At 40.3% G+C, this 14,843-nt stretch overlaps 2 protein-coding genes across 4 annotated transcripts in view; one reads left to right on the top strand and one right to left on the bottom strand.

The window, feature by feature from the left end:
• The window catches only part of LOC140497297 (BOS complex subunit NOMO1), a 48,046-nt gene extending 37,045 nt beyond the window's left edge, over positions 1–11,001 (bottom strand). The window contains exons 1-6 of the mRNA XM_072598096.1: positions 10,690–11,001; positions 6,379–6,468; positions 4,257–4,302; positions 3,250–3,350; positions 3,031–3,137; positions 748–820 (exon numbers count right to left, since the gene is read on the bottom strand). Coding sequence (XP_072454197.1) covers positions 748–820; positions 3,031–3,137; positions 3,250–3,350; positions 4,257–4,302; positions 6,379–6,468; positions 10,690–10,854 — 582 coding nt within the window. The 5' untranslated portion in view covers positions 10,855–11,001. The remainder of the gene's footprint in view (positions 1–747; positions 821–3,030; positions 3,138–3,249; positions 3,351–4,256; positions 4,303–6,378; positions 6,469–10,689) is intronic.
• Positions 11,002–11,695: 694 nt separating this feature from the next.
• Positions 11,696–14,843, top strand: part of ABCC6 (ATP binding cassette subfamily C member 6) — a 77,947-nt gene continuing 74,799 nt past the window's right edge. The window contains exons 1-2 of one of the 3 annotated variants that reach the window (XM_072598078.1): positions 11,696–12,829; positions 12,928–13,017. The gene's annotated coding sequence lies outside the window, so the exon portion shown is untranslated. Of the gene's footprint in view, positions 13,018–14,843 lie in introns of all 3 variants that reach the window. The other 2 variants (XM_072598077.1, XM_072598076.1) reach the window with 2 other exon arrangements.

Here is a 14,843-nt window from a genome sequence, read left to right as displayed (position 1 = left end):
ATTATAAATAACTTAAATAGCTATGGGAAGAGAAATTTTTTTTAATTTTTTACAATTGTTCTAAATTATTTGTTTTGCCTTAAAAGAAATACAGCTAAATCATATTACATTTTGCATGCTGTTTTAAGTGTTTCGTTTTTTAAATAGCTCCAATAAAAATAGAATCATTTCATAGCAGGGAAAAGAATGCTCGCTTATAAACTTTAACAGATTATATACATCATGGATAAAGAAAAGTTTTAGCAGCACAGACAGCACCCATCTAATTATAGTTTGTTTTCTATCTACAGATGACTTCCCAAAAAAATGAAGTTCACTTCATAAATCAAATGTTCTTAAACTTATTCCAAAATAAGCTTGCTAATTTAAACTGCTGTAGACAGGATTCTAATCCAACTGCCCCAAGAGACCCCCAGTTCTTGCTCTGAGCCTATGATCACTGGTGATAGCTCCTTATACCACCCCACTTCCCCACTCTTAACTGAATGACATTCTTGGAACTGTTTCTGGAAAAGGAATGTCAATTGATTGCCTTCTGGCTCCACTGACCATCTCTGCGACTTTATCCTTTCCTGACCCACGTTCCACTAGGTATGTTGTCTCTCATTTTAAAATGCAAATTCCTTGAGGTCACAGACTCTGTTATTTTAATTTCTCCAGCATTTAGCACTGTGCCTGCTATGTAGTAAGTGCTTAAATTTTTTTGTTGTTGTTGATTCATTTAAATCACGTGTTTGAAATACTTACTTCTCTCAATGTCCAGGTTGGATGAGAAGCAAATATTTCATATTCTCCAGGAAGGACTTTAAAAAACGCAAACCTAGGAAATGCAAAATTACGTTTACCTTTCTCTCAATCTATGAATAAACTCTTATTTATATAGCACTTTAAAGGTCCTCACAACAAACCTGTGAAGCAGGGAGCGTATTTTACAGATGAAGAAACAAACCAAAAGAGGTTAAGAGACTTTCCAGTCGTCATGTTCCTAAACATATGAGGCAAGATTTGAATTAGGCAAGATCTTGATTCCAAGTTCAACACTCTTTCCACTGCACCACAATAGTTCTCAATAATACCCCCCAAGTCTCCTGCAGAGTGAAAGCAATTGTGTTGCAGCACAAGAAAATAATTTGACAATAATCACTTATTTAACACCTACTGTGAACAAATGCTGGCTGAAAAGGAAGGACAGTTACTCATCTCCCAATATTTCCAGTATTAGAACAATGACCATAAAATACTTAGGATTATAGAATGTTAAAAGGTGGTAGAGATCATGTCATCTAATAAATTCCTTTTCAGATAAGGAAACAAAGACCCCTGAGAGAAGCAATATTCTATCTAAGGTCACATAAGTAGTAGTGAAACGAGCATGGCTAGGGAAAAAAGAGCTGGTTAAGGAGTCAGGAAGACTTTGGGATAGGTTATGCCTCCGTTATGTACAGTCTGTGTGACTCTAGGTGAGTCTTCTTAGTGATTCAGCCTTAACTAAGACTCTAAGTTGTACAACAGTTACCAATCAGATGATAAGAGGGAGTTTTCCTCCCAAGGAAATCACAGCTCCAGAATAAAAACAGAGGTGCCAAGTAAAAAAACTGGGAGTAGAACTAGGACTCTCTGACTCCCTGCCCCACGTTCTTTCTACATATCATGCTGCCTCATTTCTTAAGGTTTTTTGATTGATAAACATCTGTTGGATCATAGGAGCAAAGAAGGCATAGACTACATCTTGCTTGTACTTGTATTCCAGTGTTTACCACAGGGTCTCAGATAAATATTTATTAAGGATCTACCTAAATACAACTGAATTCAAAAGGAACTCGGAGATTCCAAACAGCAATGGCATGATGAAAACAATGTTTGAAAAAGGAAATTATGGTGGCCACATATGGATTGCAAAAAAACATGGAGGAAGACCAAATGAGAGCTACTGAAGTATTTAACACTTCTTTTCAAAACAGTTACAGGTCAAGTCCTGTTAAAAGTAATTTCAAGGAAGAAAAGAGAATTACTCAAATTACTGAATTGTTCAAATCTTTTGACCCTGAAATTTCGTTACTGGGACTATATCCCAAGTAAGCTATTCGCAGCAAGAAAAAAATCTTCACGTATACACGTTTCCAGAAGCATTATTTGTGACTAACAAAAAACCTAAAAACATGTGTCTAATGACTGAGAAGTGGCTGATCAAATTAGGGTTTATGAATGTACAGAATATTATCATGACAGAAGGAGGGTTTCATCACCAATTAGCTGGGCACTGGTTGAATTCTTTGGCATGGCAACCCATGAAACAAAGAGAAATATCAAATGGCCCTCAGCCCCCTTTCATTCCCTCCTACCCATGCAGTAATGGTGGCAGAAAAGAAACAGCAGGGAACAAAAAAATCCCACAGGTTTTAAACCACCTAGAAACATTAACTTGACTATTTTTACTTTAAATGTTAAATGCTGGTCCAGTGATCAAGTTAGAATATGACAGAAAATATTAAACTATAATAATTTTGGCATTCTCACTATTAATAAAACCAGAAGACCAAAGGAAGTTGCAGCTAGGGAAGGAAGGGGCTGGACTAGTTGACATCCAAAGCACCTTCTGGCTCTATAACCTATGATCCTGAGAGATCTAAAGAAATGATATGAATTGTCACAGGTCACAGAATTCATTAACAGCAGAGCTACCTCACTCCTGGTCTCCAGACTCCCAGTCTAGAACTCCACTCACTTTACCACACCACCTCCCTAATTTCAAAAATGTTAAATAACACTTCCTAAAGTAATTCAGCAGATTGCTGGAAAAAGGTTCACCAAAATTCTACTTTCCCTACACTGAACAGTTAACTTCTAGAGTAGAATAAGAACAGAAATTGCTTCATCTTTTTATTATGTATCCCCAGTATCTAACACAGAAGAGTATGTGTTTAACAAGTGCTTATTAAGACTGATTGATTCAAATCGCAAATGGTTTCTAAGCTAAAAAAGGAAAAGTCTATACATCCAGAAGACAAAGCAAAATAAGGCATAACTTACTTTCCACCAGGCTGAGTCACAGTAGATTGGATATGAGCTTCATTCCCAGTGCTTCTTAACATAACCTGAACTCCAGCAGGTCCCAAGGTCTGCCCTTTACTGAGTACCTGCCATAAAGAATACAGTAACTTATAACAAAGCACAATTAATCTAACATATGCTCTCAAGGTGAAAGAGAAGATCACCGCATGTTACTAAGAAAACTGCAAAAAGTCAAACCTTTCCATTCACAGAAAACCCTGTGAACACAAAGTTGATGTCACCTCCTTTTGTGCAGATATCATTAATACCATCAACATGAAGGTCCACAGTTGTTGGTTCTGGGGACAAAAAAGAAGGCATTAAGAAAGGAGTTAACAAAACAACTTTATATCTTTAATGTAGTGAAATCTTCTTAAGTAAAATATGACAACCAGTCTCATCTAAGTTTGATCTCAAAATATCATTTGCAATTTGGTAACCATCACCAAACAGTCCATCTGCAGTACTAAATTTTATGTACACAGGAATTCAGAAACTTTCAACATTAAATGGATTCTACTCTATTCTTCAAACTTTTGGAAAAACACTATTTATGCACCTTCACAGGCATGAAGGAAGAAAAGTGTCGCCATCTCAGATTCTGAACTTATGTGAAGCCTCATCTCAGAGCAAAATGAATTCTCAGGTGGCAGTTTCACTATACTCCTTGAAATGTGTCCCTCCAAAATTCTCATTACAGAACACAGTATCTGGTACTTTACAAAAATAAGACTCCAACAAGCCATAGCCATGCCTGATTTCCAAACTGCAAAGCTAGAGCAACAGAATCCCAGGAAGAGCTATTCCAACTATGTTTGGGGAAAAATCTATTTTCCTCTTCTGTATATACTTTAAGGAGACATAAAAAGGCATCCTCATGTTCCTTCTTCTCTAGTCATCCACTCAAAATAAGAAACAGAAGGGAGAAAACAAAGTGTAGAAATAATCACTTCTTTTTCACTTAATCATAAACTTTTACAGAAAAGGTAGTTCACTGACGTAGAGTAGTAGCTAAAGTTGCCAAGCTGCCGAGTGAAACGGTTGGCTTGCCCATAGTAGACTTGACAGGAAGCTGTTAAGTATGACTTCAACCAGAAATGAATCCTTACTATTTAAGCAACCTAACCAGCACATATCCTTTTTCATGAAGATTCAGTAGAGATTATATTCAGCAATGGAAGTTGTCAGTCTATTCATTTACTTACCAAAACTCCACCCTAGGGGAGGTTCAATTTTTAGAATGAAATCCCCCTATGTCCAAAAAAAAAAAAGAGAGAAAGTTTTCAATAGTATTGTTAGCTTCAATACTGTCACTCAGCCAAAAATTTTTAAACATAAAAGAAAATATAAAAACAACAGCAAGATCATAGAGCTATAGTGGGAAGGGATCTCAGAGCTCTTCTAGTCCAATACCACATCTACCAAGTGAGGAAATTTGGGCTTAGGGTAGTTAAATGACTTACAGAATGTCACAGAGCAAGCATCAGAGGTAAGATCTGAACTCATACAAGCCAGATAGTCTAAAACTGCATCAAGTTAATAGCTTTTGTCATCCTATGCAAAAACAAAGCACAGGATTTAACAAATGGTGCAGTGCTGATTCAAAACATGTAATTTAAGAGGTACTGCTACCTCTTAGATTTCTCAAAATATCTTGCTAAATAAGTAATATCCACATAATCATTTGTCTAGTAATTAGAGGACAATAATGTGTATAACAATGGAAAAAATCAGGTCAGCCAGATGTGAGATCTCCCTTATCTAATCTCATAACAATTCACATTTTTCTTATGTATTTACCATTTAGTCTGTATTATGTTTGAAGAGTTCTGGATTTGAAGTCAAGGGATCTGGGTTTTAATCCTGCCTCTGTCACTTATTTTGACACTGGATAATTTACTTACTTTTCTAGACCTCAGTTTCTTCACCTCTGAAATGAGGGTTCTAGATTACATGACATCTAAGGTTTCTTCCATGAGCATTGGATGAAACATCTGTTTTTCTCTATTACCTCACAGGAGCAAAGCAAGGTTCTTAACATTTGTTAAATAAATGGATCAACAAATTGCTAAAATATAAAATATGATTTTGTACTAAATTATATTCAATGACTCAAATATCCTGAGACTTCTCTTACATTTTGTTTTACTGTTAATGTTAAATGAACGTGTTGTCAATTCCCAATAAATGAATGAATAAATGAAATCACTGGACTCAGAAGGCTCCCCACTCCCCCTTTTCCTCTCCTCTACCCCCCTACTCTGAGTTGCTGTACCCCTTCGCCCATCTCCAAAGGCCACACATCATAGGGGACAGAACTGTCAAATTCTTCACTTTGGGCTCAGTTTTCCTGATTGGTAAGATTTCTAGAAGCCTCAGAACTATAATCCAATAGACAGGACTACTACTTCTGGAAAAGAACTATCCCTAGGACTTCACAGTCCAAAGTGCCCTCCTCTAGGTCTCATTTCCACAGCTGTTGTTTCCCCATTGCTCCTTGAGAAGAGGAACTGTTTTGCTCTTGTATCTGTATCCTCAGAGCTTCACATTCATTATCATGGGCAACCTTCTGGTAATAATCTGCTCCAAACTAAAAATGGTAACAGGATCACAGATTTAGTGCTGCAACAGACTTTAAAGGCCAGCTAGTCCAAACCCTTCACTTGAGAGATGAGGAATCTGAGGCCCCAAAAGGTTAAGTGACTTGGCCAAGGTCAAACAGGCAGTTCAAGAGGCTGGATATAAACGACAGATGCATGCTCTGACTCCAAAGCCAGTGTTCTTCCACTGTATCAAACAACAGTCTCTACCTAAGCCTACACCTGTTACTTTTCTAGTCTGGCAAAAGCAGTCAAAACTTGTGTTCTGCCAGCATCACCTTCAAGTATCCAAAGTTGCCGTATAAGGAGACAAGAAGTCAATCACAGAGGAAGAATAAGATGAATGGCTAAATATTTAGGCATTTGTACTCCTACTCCCAGTAAGGCCTGCAGAACAATGCACAGTCTCTCCACAACGGATTTATGAAACAATGGAAAGACATCTCTTCTCATGAAATCAAGTATCTACCGAAGTATTAAAATTAAACGAATAGTTTTATATCACTGTATTCATTGTTAGGCATCTACTTCCTACTTAACATTGCTATGTTCCATGTATAATTAAGAAAACAAACTTGCAATTTGACTAAGGCCACAAAAGTCAAAAGCAAAAAGGCAGAACCAATAATCATTTACTATTATGATCAGATCCCTGGGGCACACTGCTTCCTACATATCAATAATCACATACAGCATGAAAATAGACTGAAACGTTTTCATCTCTTACCTTGTCATACAGAGGAATCATAAAGTACCCATTGTTTGGAGCACAGTCTGTCTGGTATTTCAAAGTTCCATGCTTAGTGTATAACTTAATCTATACAAAGATAAAAAATGTGAAATAGGAAAAAAAGTTGCATTGATACTCAGAGGAATTTGAATTAAGTTCAGTTTTCATAAATCAGAAACCATCTGAAGCCTACATAAAATACTCAATAATTTAAAATAATTTCATAGGGTTTTCTCTGTTATACATGTCATTTCATATGAACTACTAGAATATGGGTCAGTATCTTTCAATTTTGTTCTTTTGTCATTTAGCCCACATGTACAGCAGCATGTCATACAGAAACAATAAAAGTCTCTGAGTAGAAAGCCATTATTTAAATCTTATATCCTGATTATTTATATATATAATTTCTATGGACATATACATACACACACAAATATACTGTAATACCTCAACTCTTTAATTTCTCAATAAAGTTTAATTTCTCATTTGGAAAATTAATTTAATGTCACCTTACCTCCCACAGATATTATAAAGGACAGTGCTTTGGGATTCTCAATCATAATAGTAATTAGATGTGCCATGTAAAGGATTTTTAAGAAACATGAAAAATGTAAAAGAATATATATGCATTTAAAAACTAGGAAAAGAATGATATTTGGTCATGAAACAGTTTTTATTTGGGAAAAAAACAAAATCAATTACTGAAATGACAATATCATTTGGTTTTACTGCCTAAGAATACAGACCAACTCACAACTCAACAAATATAAACACATGCAAAAGTAACCACATCAAAAAAAAAAAGTAGGTGATAATAAAGTCATTTAGTTCAGATTAGTGAGAAAAAATAGAGAATTTCTGCTTCAAGAGGTGATGCTACATTTTACTTTCAACTCAATAGAAAACATAGGAACTCTGAGAATTTTAAAGGTAGGAATAGCCTTGGAAAGCATCTAATTCCCAATTTTCTGTTTTACTTTTGGAGATCTATTTGGAATTATGCCCAATGAGTTGTTAAACTACCCATACCCATAGACTCAGCAATACCACTACTTGGTCCATTTCCAAAGATACATATGGAAAAAGGAAAACAACCTATATGTTCTAAAATGTTTATAGCAACTCTCTTTGCAGTGGTAAAGCTGGAAATTGCAGGAATGCCTATTAACTGAGGAATGACTGAACAAGTTGTGGTATATGACTGTGATGGAATATCACTGTGCTATAAGAAATGATGAGCTCAACAAGTTTAGAAAAACAAAGAAATCTGCATGAAATAATGAAGAGCAAAATGACCAGAACCAAAAGAACACTGCAAACGGTAAGAGCAATACTGTTTTAAAAACAACTTCAAACTATGTTATTTTGACTATTATAAATAGCCTAATTAACTATGAGGGATAGAAGACACTATCTGCATTCAGAGAAAGAAGTGATAATTAGAAATATATATAGAATAATTTTACACATATACATATATTTGTGTCTTATGGGAGGGGAGGAAAGAAATTTACATGACAATTTTATTATATATTTGAAAGGAACAGAAAGTTGTGCATAGAGTTGCAGTTTCACGTGCAATCATCTTTTTTACTATACTTTGTTAGATGTTTTATTCCAAAAATTAAAAATAAAATTTAATAATAAAAAAAGAAAGCATTTAATTCAACTTCCACTTTACAAAGAAGGAAAACGTGACTAACGTAGGTGAAGTGAAGCCTAAGGTCACACTACTACTTGGCAGAGTCTAAAGAAAACAGATCTACTGACTCCTAGTCTGGTAATTCCTCCCCATACGGCTCAAGACACAAACAGACCTTACAGTATAAATTCTGCTGCTTCTCCCAACAGAGTAGAAATCTTCTACCTCAGTTATCTGCAAACCACAAGGAACTATATTTCCTGAATTACTGGCAAAGGTTGCATCCAATGAAACATTCTTATTTTAAAATATACATATTATGCTGAAAATTAGCTCCCAGGAGTTAAAGTACACTGACATCATGTAGAGTGTTGAGCAGCTAGGTGGATTTCATGTACCTCTTCAAGCAAAAAGAAAAAGTTATAATGGCTAAAGATCTAAGGTGAGTGATCCCAGAGGTATTGATGCTCCGGCCCCCTAACATCATGTCTCTGGAAGCCTCCCAATTTCTTAGTCGGCCCCTTTCCTGTGAGAAAATTTTCTCGTAACAGAATACATTCTCTTATCAGGACAGAGGGTGGCTGGCTCGTGGATTTTTGTCCCTGGCTGGCCCAAGTACTCTTCCTCCTGCCAGATCCCCAAGATCTACACCTCTGACAACTCCCTCAATCTCCTATCCTCCCTACTTTCCCATCTATATCTCCTGAAGACACCTGGACTCTTAGATTACCTAATCAGCATCCCTGGCATTCCTTTCCCATGCCCCTTTTCTATGTAAGTTCTAGATTCACCCCCATTAGAGTGCAAATTCCCCAAAAAGAAACTTTGCCCACTTCTATTGGCATTACAATAAACTGCCTCTGGTCTGAAAGAAGGCTTGAGTGTGCAAATTCATTCCAGGTGACTCTACCTTGGCATTTTCAGGGTCTCAGCACCCCTAACTTCCACCGCAAACCTCTTTAGTACAATCATAAACACTTACATAGTACTCTAAAGTGCATTATATACAGAATCTCACCTAATCTTCAGAACAACCCTGTAAGATAGGAATTGTTATAAATCCATTTTACAGATGAGGAAACTAAAGCTTGGAAACCAACTAGCCAACATTAAACACCATGCACTGTGCTACACATCTAGATATAAATACAAAGGATGAAAACACTGTACTCTCCACGAACTGATGTTGTAAAGGTAGTGATTTAACAATGACCACAAACATGATCACACTTCTAGTAAGCATTAGAGGTGGGATGAGAACCCAAGTTTGTTTTTTTTCCTATGCACCATGTTTTGCTATAATCTAGAGTTGATGAACAACTTCTTTACAGTATTTTATTTATATTATCTTCTGACACACAGATAATTGGCAATTTACTCAAGGTCAAATAAGGCAGGGCCCAGAACATTTGCTGTTCAGATGTGAACAACTCTTTCTGTGACCCGCTTTGGGATTTTCTTGGCAAAGACACTAAAGTGGTTGGCCATGTCCTTCTTCAGCTTCATTTTTAAGATATGGAAATTGAGGCAAACCAGGTTAAGTGACTTGCCCTGAGGTCAAATTTGAACTCAGGTCTTCCTGACTCCAGGTCTGGCACTCTATCCACTGTGCCACATACTAACATCCAGATTACATTTCCAGAAGGCTACCATGAAAAACCTTACACTACAATCCTCCCTCTGGAAAAATAACCCCAATCAGCCTTAATGCTAGTGCCTTCCCTGTGTTACCTCCATTTGCCATATATATGGATATAAAATAGATATACAGATGCTTATGTATTTATAACATATACATAATACACACACTCTTACTTGTCATTCCCTCCCCCCCAATCGGCTGCCCCCTCTCCTCTCACTCCCTCACTCTTACCACAGGAGTTCCTAACCTGGGATCTGCGAACTACTTTGAAATGTTGGGAAACTGCATTTCAACACTGATTTCTTTTTGCAACCTACGTATTTTTCTTTATGCATTTAAAAACAAAGCAACCGTTTGGGGCACAGTCTCTGCATTTCAAAGTCCCAGGCTTAGTATATTACTTAAATCCATAGAAAGCTTTAAAAAAAATGTGAAAATGGGGATGGAAGGGAAAGTGGCAGCACCTTTGACCCTCAGATACGGAACTCTGAATTAAGTTTAGCTCTCCCACCTCACAAACAGTAACTGGTCTACAGAAAGCATTCAGTCACTGAAAGTACATTTTTTCCTGTTAGGCAGGAAACTACTGAAAGACGGGTCTGGATCTCTTCATTCTGTTTATTCCTTCCTTAGCCCATAGCAAGTGGCAGGTTAAAGACAGTCAATAAACCTCATTTCCTGACTATGTTGTATACTATACGTACAACCCTCTAACTCGGGGCTCACTAACTTCTCCCTAAATTATTCCACCCCCGGGTCGAGGAAGCAGCCCCGAATTCGGGCATCAGAAAAATGCGGATTCCAAGCTCCCCGCTCTGCCACCGGCCGTGTGACCTTTACACGGGTCACCCAACCACGCTGGGCCTCAGTTTCCTCATCTGTACAAGGGGATGACTAAGGTCTCCTCCACATTCCACGAGGGCCGACGGGAGGTCTGGCGCTTGGAGGCCGGGCCCCCCGCCGGAGGGGGCCTGACCCCCCGCCAGAGGGGAGCCCTTCCGCCGGGCGCGGCGCGCCTCACCTCGATCAGCGAGTAGTTGATCTCCACCTCGGACTTGACGAAGCCCCCGCAGCCCACCACGATGTCCTCCGAGCCGCGCACCTGCGCACCGCCCCCCAGCACCAGCACCAGCACCGCGGCGGCCGCCAGCAGCGACGGCAGCCCCGAGCCCAAGCCCGCCCGCATGGCCCCGGCCTCCGCCCCCCGCCCCGCGTAGCTCCGCTCCGGGAGCTGCCACCACTCAGACTACCGCCCCGCCCAGCCCAGCACTAAAGAAGAGAAAAGGCTCCTTCCGCCTCCGGACGCGGACAGCCCAGGCCCCGCCCCTTCCCCCGCTCCCAGAGCGCATGCGCTCTCCTGTCCGCTCCCTCGGAAATCGGACAAGGCGCAGGCGCATTCTAAAGAGCTACAGTCGCGCGGTCTGCCTTGAACGCATGCGTACTGCACTGGGTTTTATTTTGTAGTTTACGGTGATTTGTCTTTCCTCTGAGATTAAATGGAGTGTTTATGTAGCGCTAGAGAAAAAGTGTTCGGGTCCTTGGCTTCTCCGATGACATCCAACCAAACATTTATTAAATGCCAGCTATGTAAATGGAAAGTACAACCACCACAGAAGAGCCGGAAAGGAATGTTTGGAAATCCTAGAGAATGAGCTTGATCCCAGAAAAGAAACAGGAGAAGACGCCTCAATCAGTTCTTCTGCGGAGCCTGGAGGGGGCGGGGGCGGGGGCGGGGCGGGGGGGAGAGGGCGGGGCGGCGAGGGGAGTGGGCGGGGCGGGGCGGGGGAGGGAAGAGGGCGGGGCGGGGAGGGGAGAGGGCGGGGCGGGGGGGAGGGGAGAGGGCGGGGCGGCGAGGGGAGAGGGCGGGGCGGGGAGGGGAGAGGGCGGGGCGGCGAGGGGAGAGGGCGGGGCGGCGAGGGGAGAGGGCGGGGCGGGGGAGGGGAGAGGGCGGGGCGGCGAGGGGAGAGGGCGGGGCGTGGAGGGGAGGGGCGGGGGAGGAGCGGGGGCGGTCCACAGATGCGGATCGCTGACTGTAGCTTCAGTTTTTTCCCGATGTATTCGTAATAATAGGTAGCATTTATTTAGGTCTTTAAAGTTTGCAACAAAAAAAACCATTACAAATATGCTTTCACTTGATCGTCACAACCACCCAGGGAGGAAAGCGCTGTTACTCTGCCCGTTTTACAAATGAGTCACCCCGCTGCGTGGATTTAAATGGGGATCTTTCTGATTCCTGGGCCCGTCCTCTGTCCACTTCAGCTAGCAAGCTATGTGGATGGGTTTTGCTGAATTTTTTTTTCTTTGATTCTTCCTCTTTTTTTAATCTTTTTCTTTAAAGAAAAAACTTTATTATCAGGGAAGCATATGAGAGGAAAGTCAGGAGGACTTTTTTGCTTTGGAGATGAGGAAGCACTTTCTTCTTGCTGCTCAGCCCTGTCCAACTCTTCTTACCCTTCCATGACCCCATGTGTAGTTTTCTTGGCAGAGATACTGGAGGGGTTTGCCATTTCCTTCTCCAGATCATTTTACGGATGAGGAAACTGAAGCAAACAGGGTTAAGTGACTAGCCCAGGGCCACACAGCTAGTAAGTGTCGTTGAACTCAGGAAGACGAGTTATCCTGACTCTAGGCCTGGCCCTCTGCCCTCTTTGCCACCTAGCTGCCCTCCAAGCACAGTATTGTTGACAGCTAATTATTATTATAATAGGTCACTGAACAGGAAGAGTCAATGACTCCTCCATCTTCAAAAATGAATAAATTTTGGACTGCCTCTTTTGCTTTTTGTTTCTTTACATGATCCTAAGTAACCAAATGTCCATCTCAATATCTGTTTGTCCAAACTGAAGGTAATCTTGTAAGATCAAGAGGTCTGGAGGTCCTGAGTCCTTACTGGGTACCAGCTTCATTTAGAAGAATTCCTAGCAACTCCTTATATCCTAGCACTGCTATGGAATACATGACCACCTGCCAGAGGATATGCCCACAGCTTACTGGAAGACGTGGATCTGTAGTTGTTTGAAGAGTGAAAAGCCAAGATGAAAGATAACAATGACTGTTCAGTAGTCCTACAAACTGTTTCAAGTTCTTCTAATTAAATCTCAACCTCCTGAAAGAGAATAACAGTTGTTGATACTGCCTACTGTAGTTTAGTTTCTACCAGAGTATGCTGAGTATGACTATGGATATATATGAAGTTACTGAATCTTATTTTAGATTGTTCTGTCAAAACATACTTATCAATGTTTTATGTTGTGTATAGGAACTCGATACCTGTCCCATGCCTGATTTACATCTTACAATGAGTACCTTTCTACTTCTACCTTTGAAGAGATCTTTGTCATAAAGTAAAGTAAGTACTGAATTGGGGCTTCAGAGGTGTACAGGAGTCATCTCAAACTGGCCCATGAGATCTGATTGCTAAATTTTCAATATGAGCATTTATACCTCAGATATTGGAAGCTACAAATGAGGGTTTGATTTATTGTCTTGTTGATTGTCTAGATTTAAGAAAGTAATAGAGAAAACATTAATAATTCAGATTAAACCTAAAAGTGTGGGGGGTTTAACAAGGCAAAGAGTGTGAGAAGAGGGATCTTAACCCCTCTCATTAAAGGCCAAGCTCCCAAGGAGCTGAATCCAATCCAAACCACATGTCCAGAGCAAAGGAGCCTCTTAGAGAAGGAGAAGGCGCTATTCCCCAGCCCACTGAGCCCAGCATTAGCTCATAATTGTTAAATAAGTATGTGTGGAATATATACAAAATGAATACTAGGTAGTTTTGGGAGAGAAGTCTCTAGTAGCTGGGGAATCAGGAAAGATTTCATGTAGAAGGTAATGCTTAAGCTGAGTTTTGAAGAAAACCAGAGATTCCAAGAAGTGGTAGAGAGGAGAGAAAATATTTCAGACAAGAGAGACAGCCAGTGCAAAGGCACAAAGACCAGAGAGTCCTGAGTGAAGAACCTCAAGTGGTCAGCAGGGATGGACTACCGAGTAAATGGAGGGGAATAATGCATAAGATCAGAAACATGGGAACGGAGCAGGTTGTGAAGAGCTTTAAAAGCCTGTCTCAGAAACTTATACTTATCCTAAAAGTAATAGGGAACCACTAGAGTTTGTTGAATAGGGAGATGATCAGGCCTGAGACAAAACGGTGGATTGAGTGCTGGGCCTACAGTCAGGAAGACCTGAGTTCAAATCTGGCCTTCTGTACTTATTAGCTCTGTGACCCTGGGCAAGTCACTTAACCTTTTTCAGCCTGAGTTTGCTCATTTGTAAAATGGGGATGGTAATGGAACCTACCTCTGAGGGTTGTTGTGAAGATCAAATGAGATAATATTTATAAAGTGCTTAGCACAATGCCTGGTACATAATAAATGCTTGTTTCCTTCCTGTATTTTGGGGAAATCACTTTGACATCTTTGTGGAGGATGGATTGGAATGGAGAGAAAGTTGAGGCAGGGAGACTGTAGAGAAAGTCTGGGTGAGGAAAACCTGTATGAAGGTGGGTCTGTGTACCAGTGATATCATGGAGATGGAAAGATGAGATTTAACAATTCATTGGATTTGTGGGTTATGGCAGAATGAAAAGCAGAGTGTAACACCAAGGTTGCAGAGATGAATGACTAGAAGACTAGAACTGCCCTCAACAGCAATGTCAGTGGCAGCTAGGTGGCTCAGTGCACAGAGTGCTAGATTGATGTCAGGGGAATCTGAGTTCAAATCCAGCCTGAGACATTTACTATCTGTGTGACCCTGGGCAAGTCACTTAACCCTGTTTGTCTCAGTTCCTCATCTGTAAAGTGAGCCGGAGAAGGAAATGACAAACCACTCTAGTACCTCTGCCAAGAAAACCCCAAATGAAGTCACAGAGAGCTAGACATGACTGAAAATGACTCAACAATAACAGTAAGAGGGAAAGTCAGAAGTTGGGTGCATCTGAAGAAAAAGATAATGGCTTCTGTTTTGAAGGTATTGAGTTTGAGATGCCTACAAGTCAGCCAATTTGAGATGTCCAGCAGGTATATGAGGATGCAAGATTGGAGCTCAGAAGAAGCTAGGACTGTATTTATAGATCTGTGTGTATGTTCGTCCTTTGTTGCCAAAGAAGACCATGCCATCAGAGAAATAAAGACATGACTTGCACTTGACTTTGTTTTGAGTGAGGGAGGGCTGTGC

The sequence above is a fragment of the Notamacropus eugenii genome, chromosome 3 (assembly GCF_028372415.1).
Source record: "Notamacropus eugenii isolate mMacEug1 chromosome 3, mMacEug1.pri_v2, whole genome shotgun sequence".
Classification (NCBI taxonomy): domain Eukaryota; kingdom Metazoa; phylum Chordata; class Mammalia; order Diprotodontia; family Macropodidae; genus Notamacropus; species Notamacropus eugenii.
Note: the sequence above shows the minus strand (reverse complement) of the source record. Positions and strands in the feature narration are given on the sequence as shown.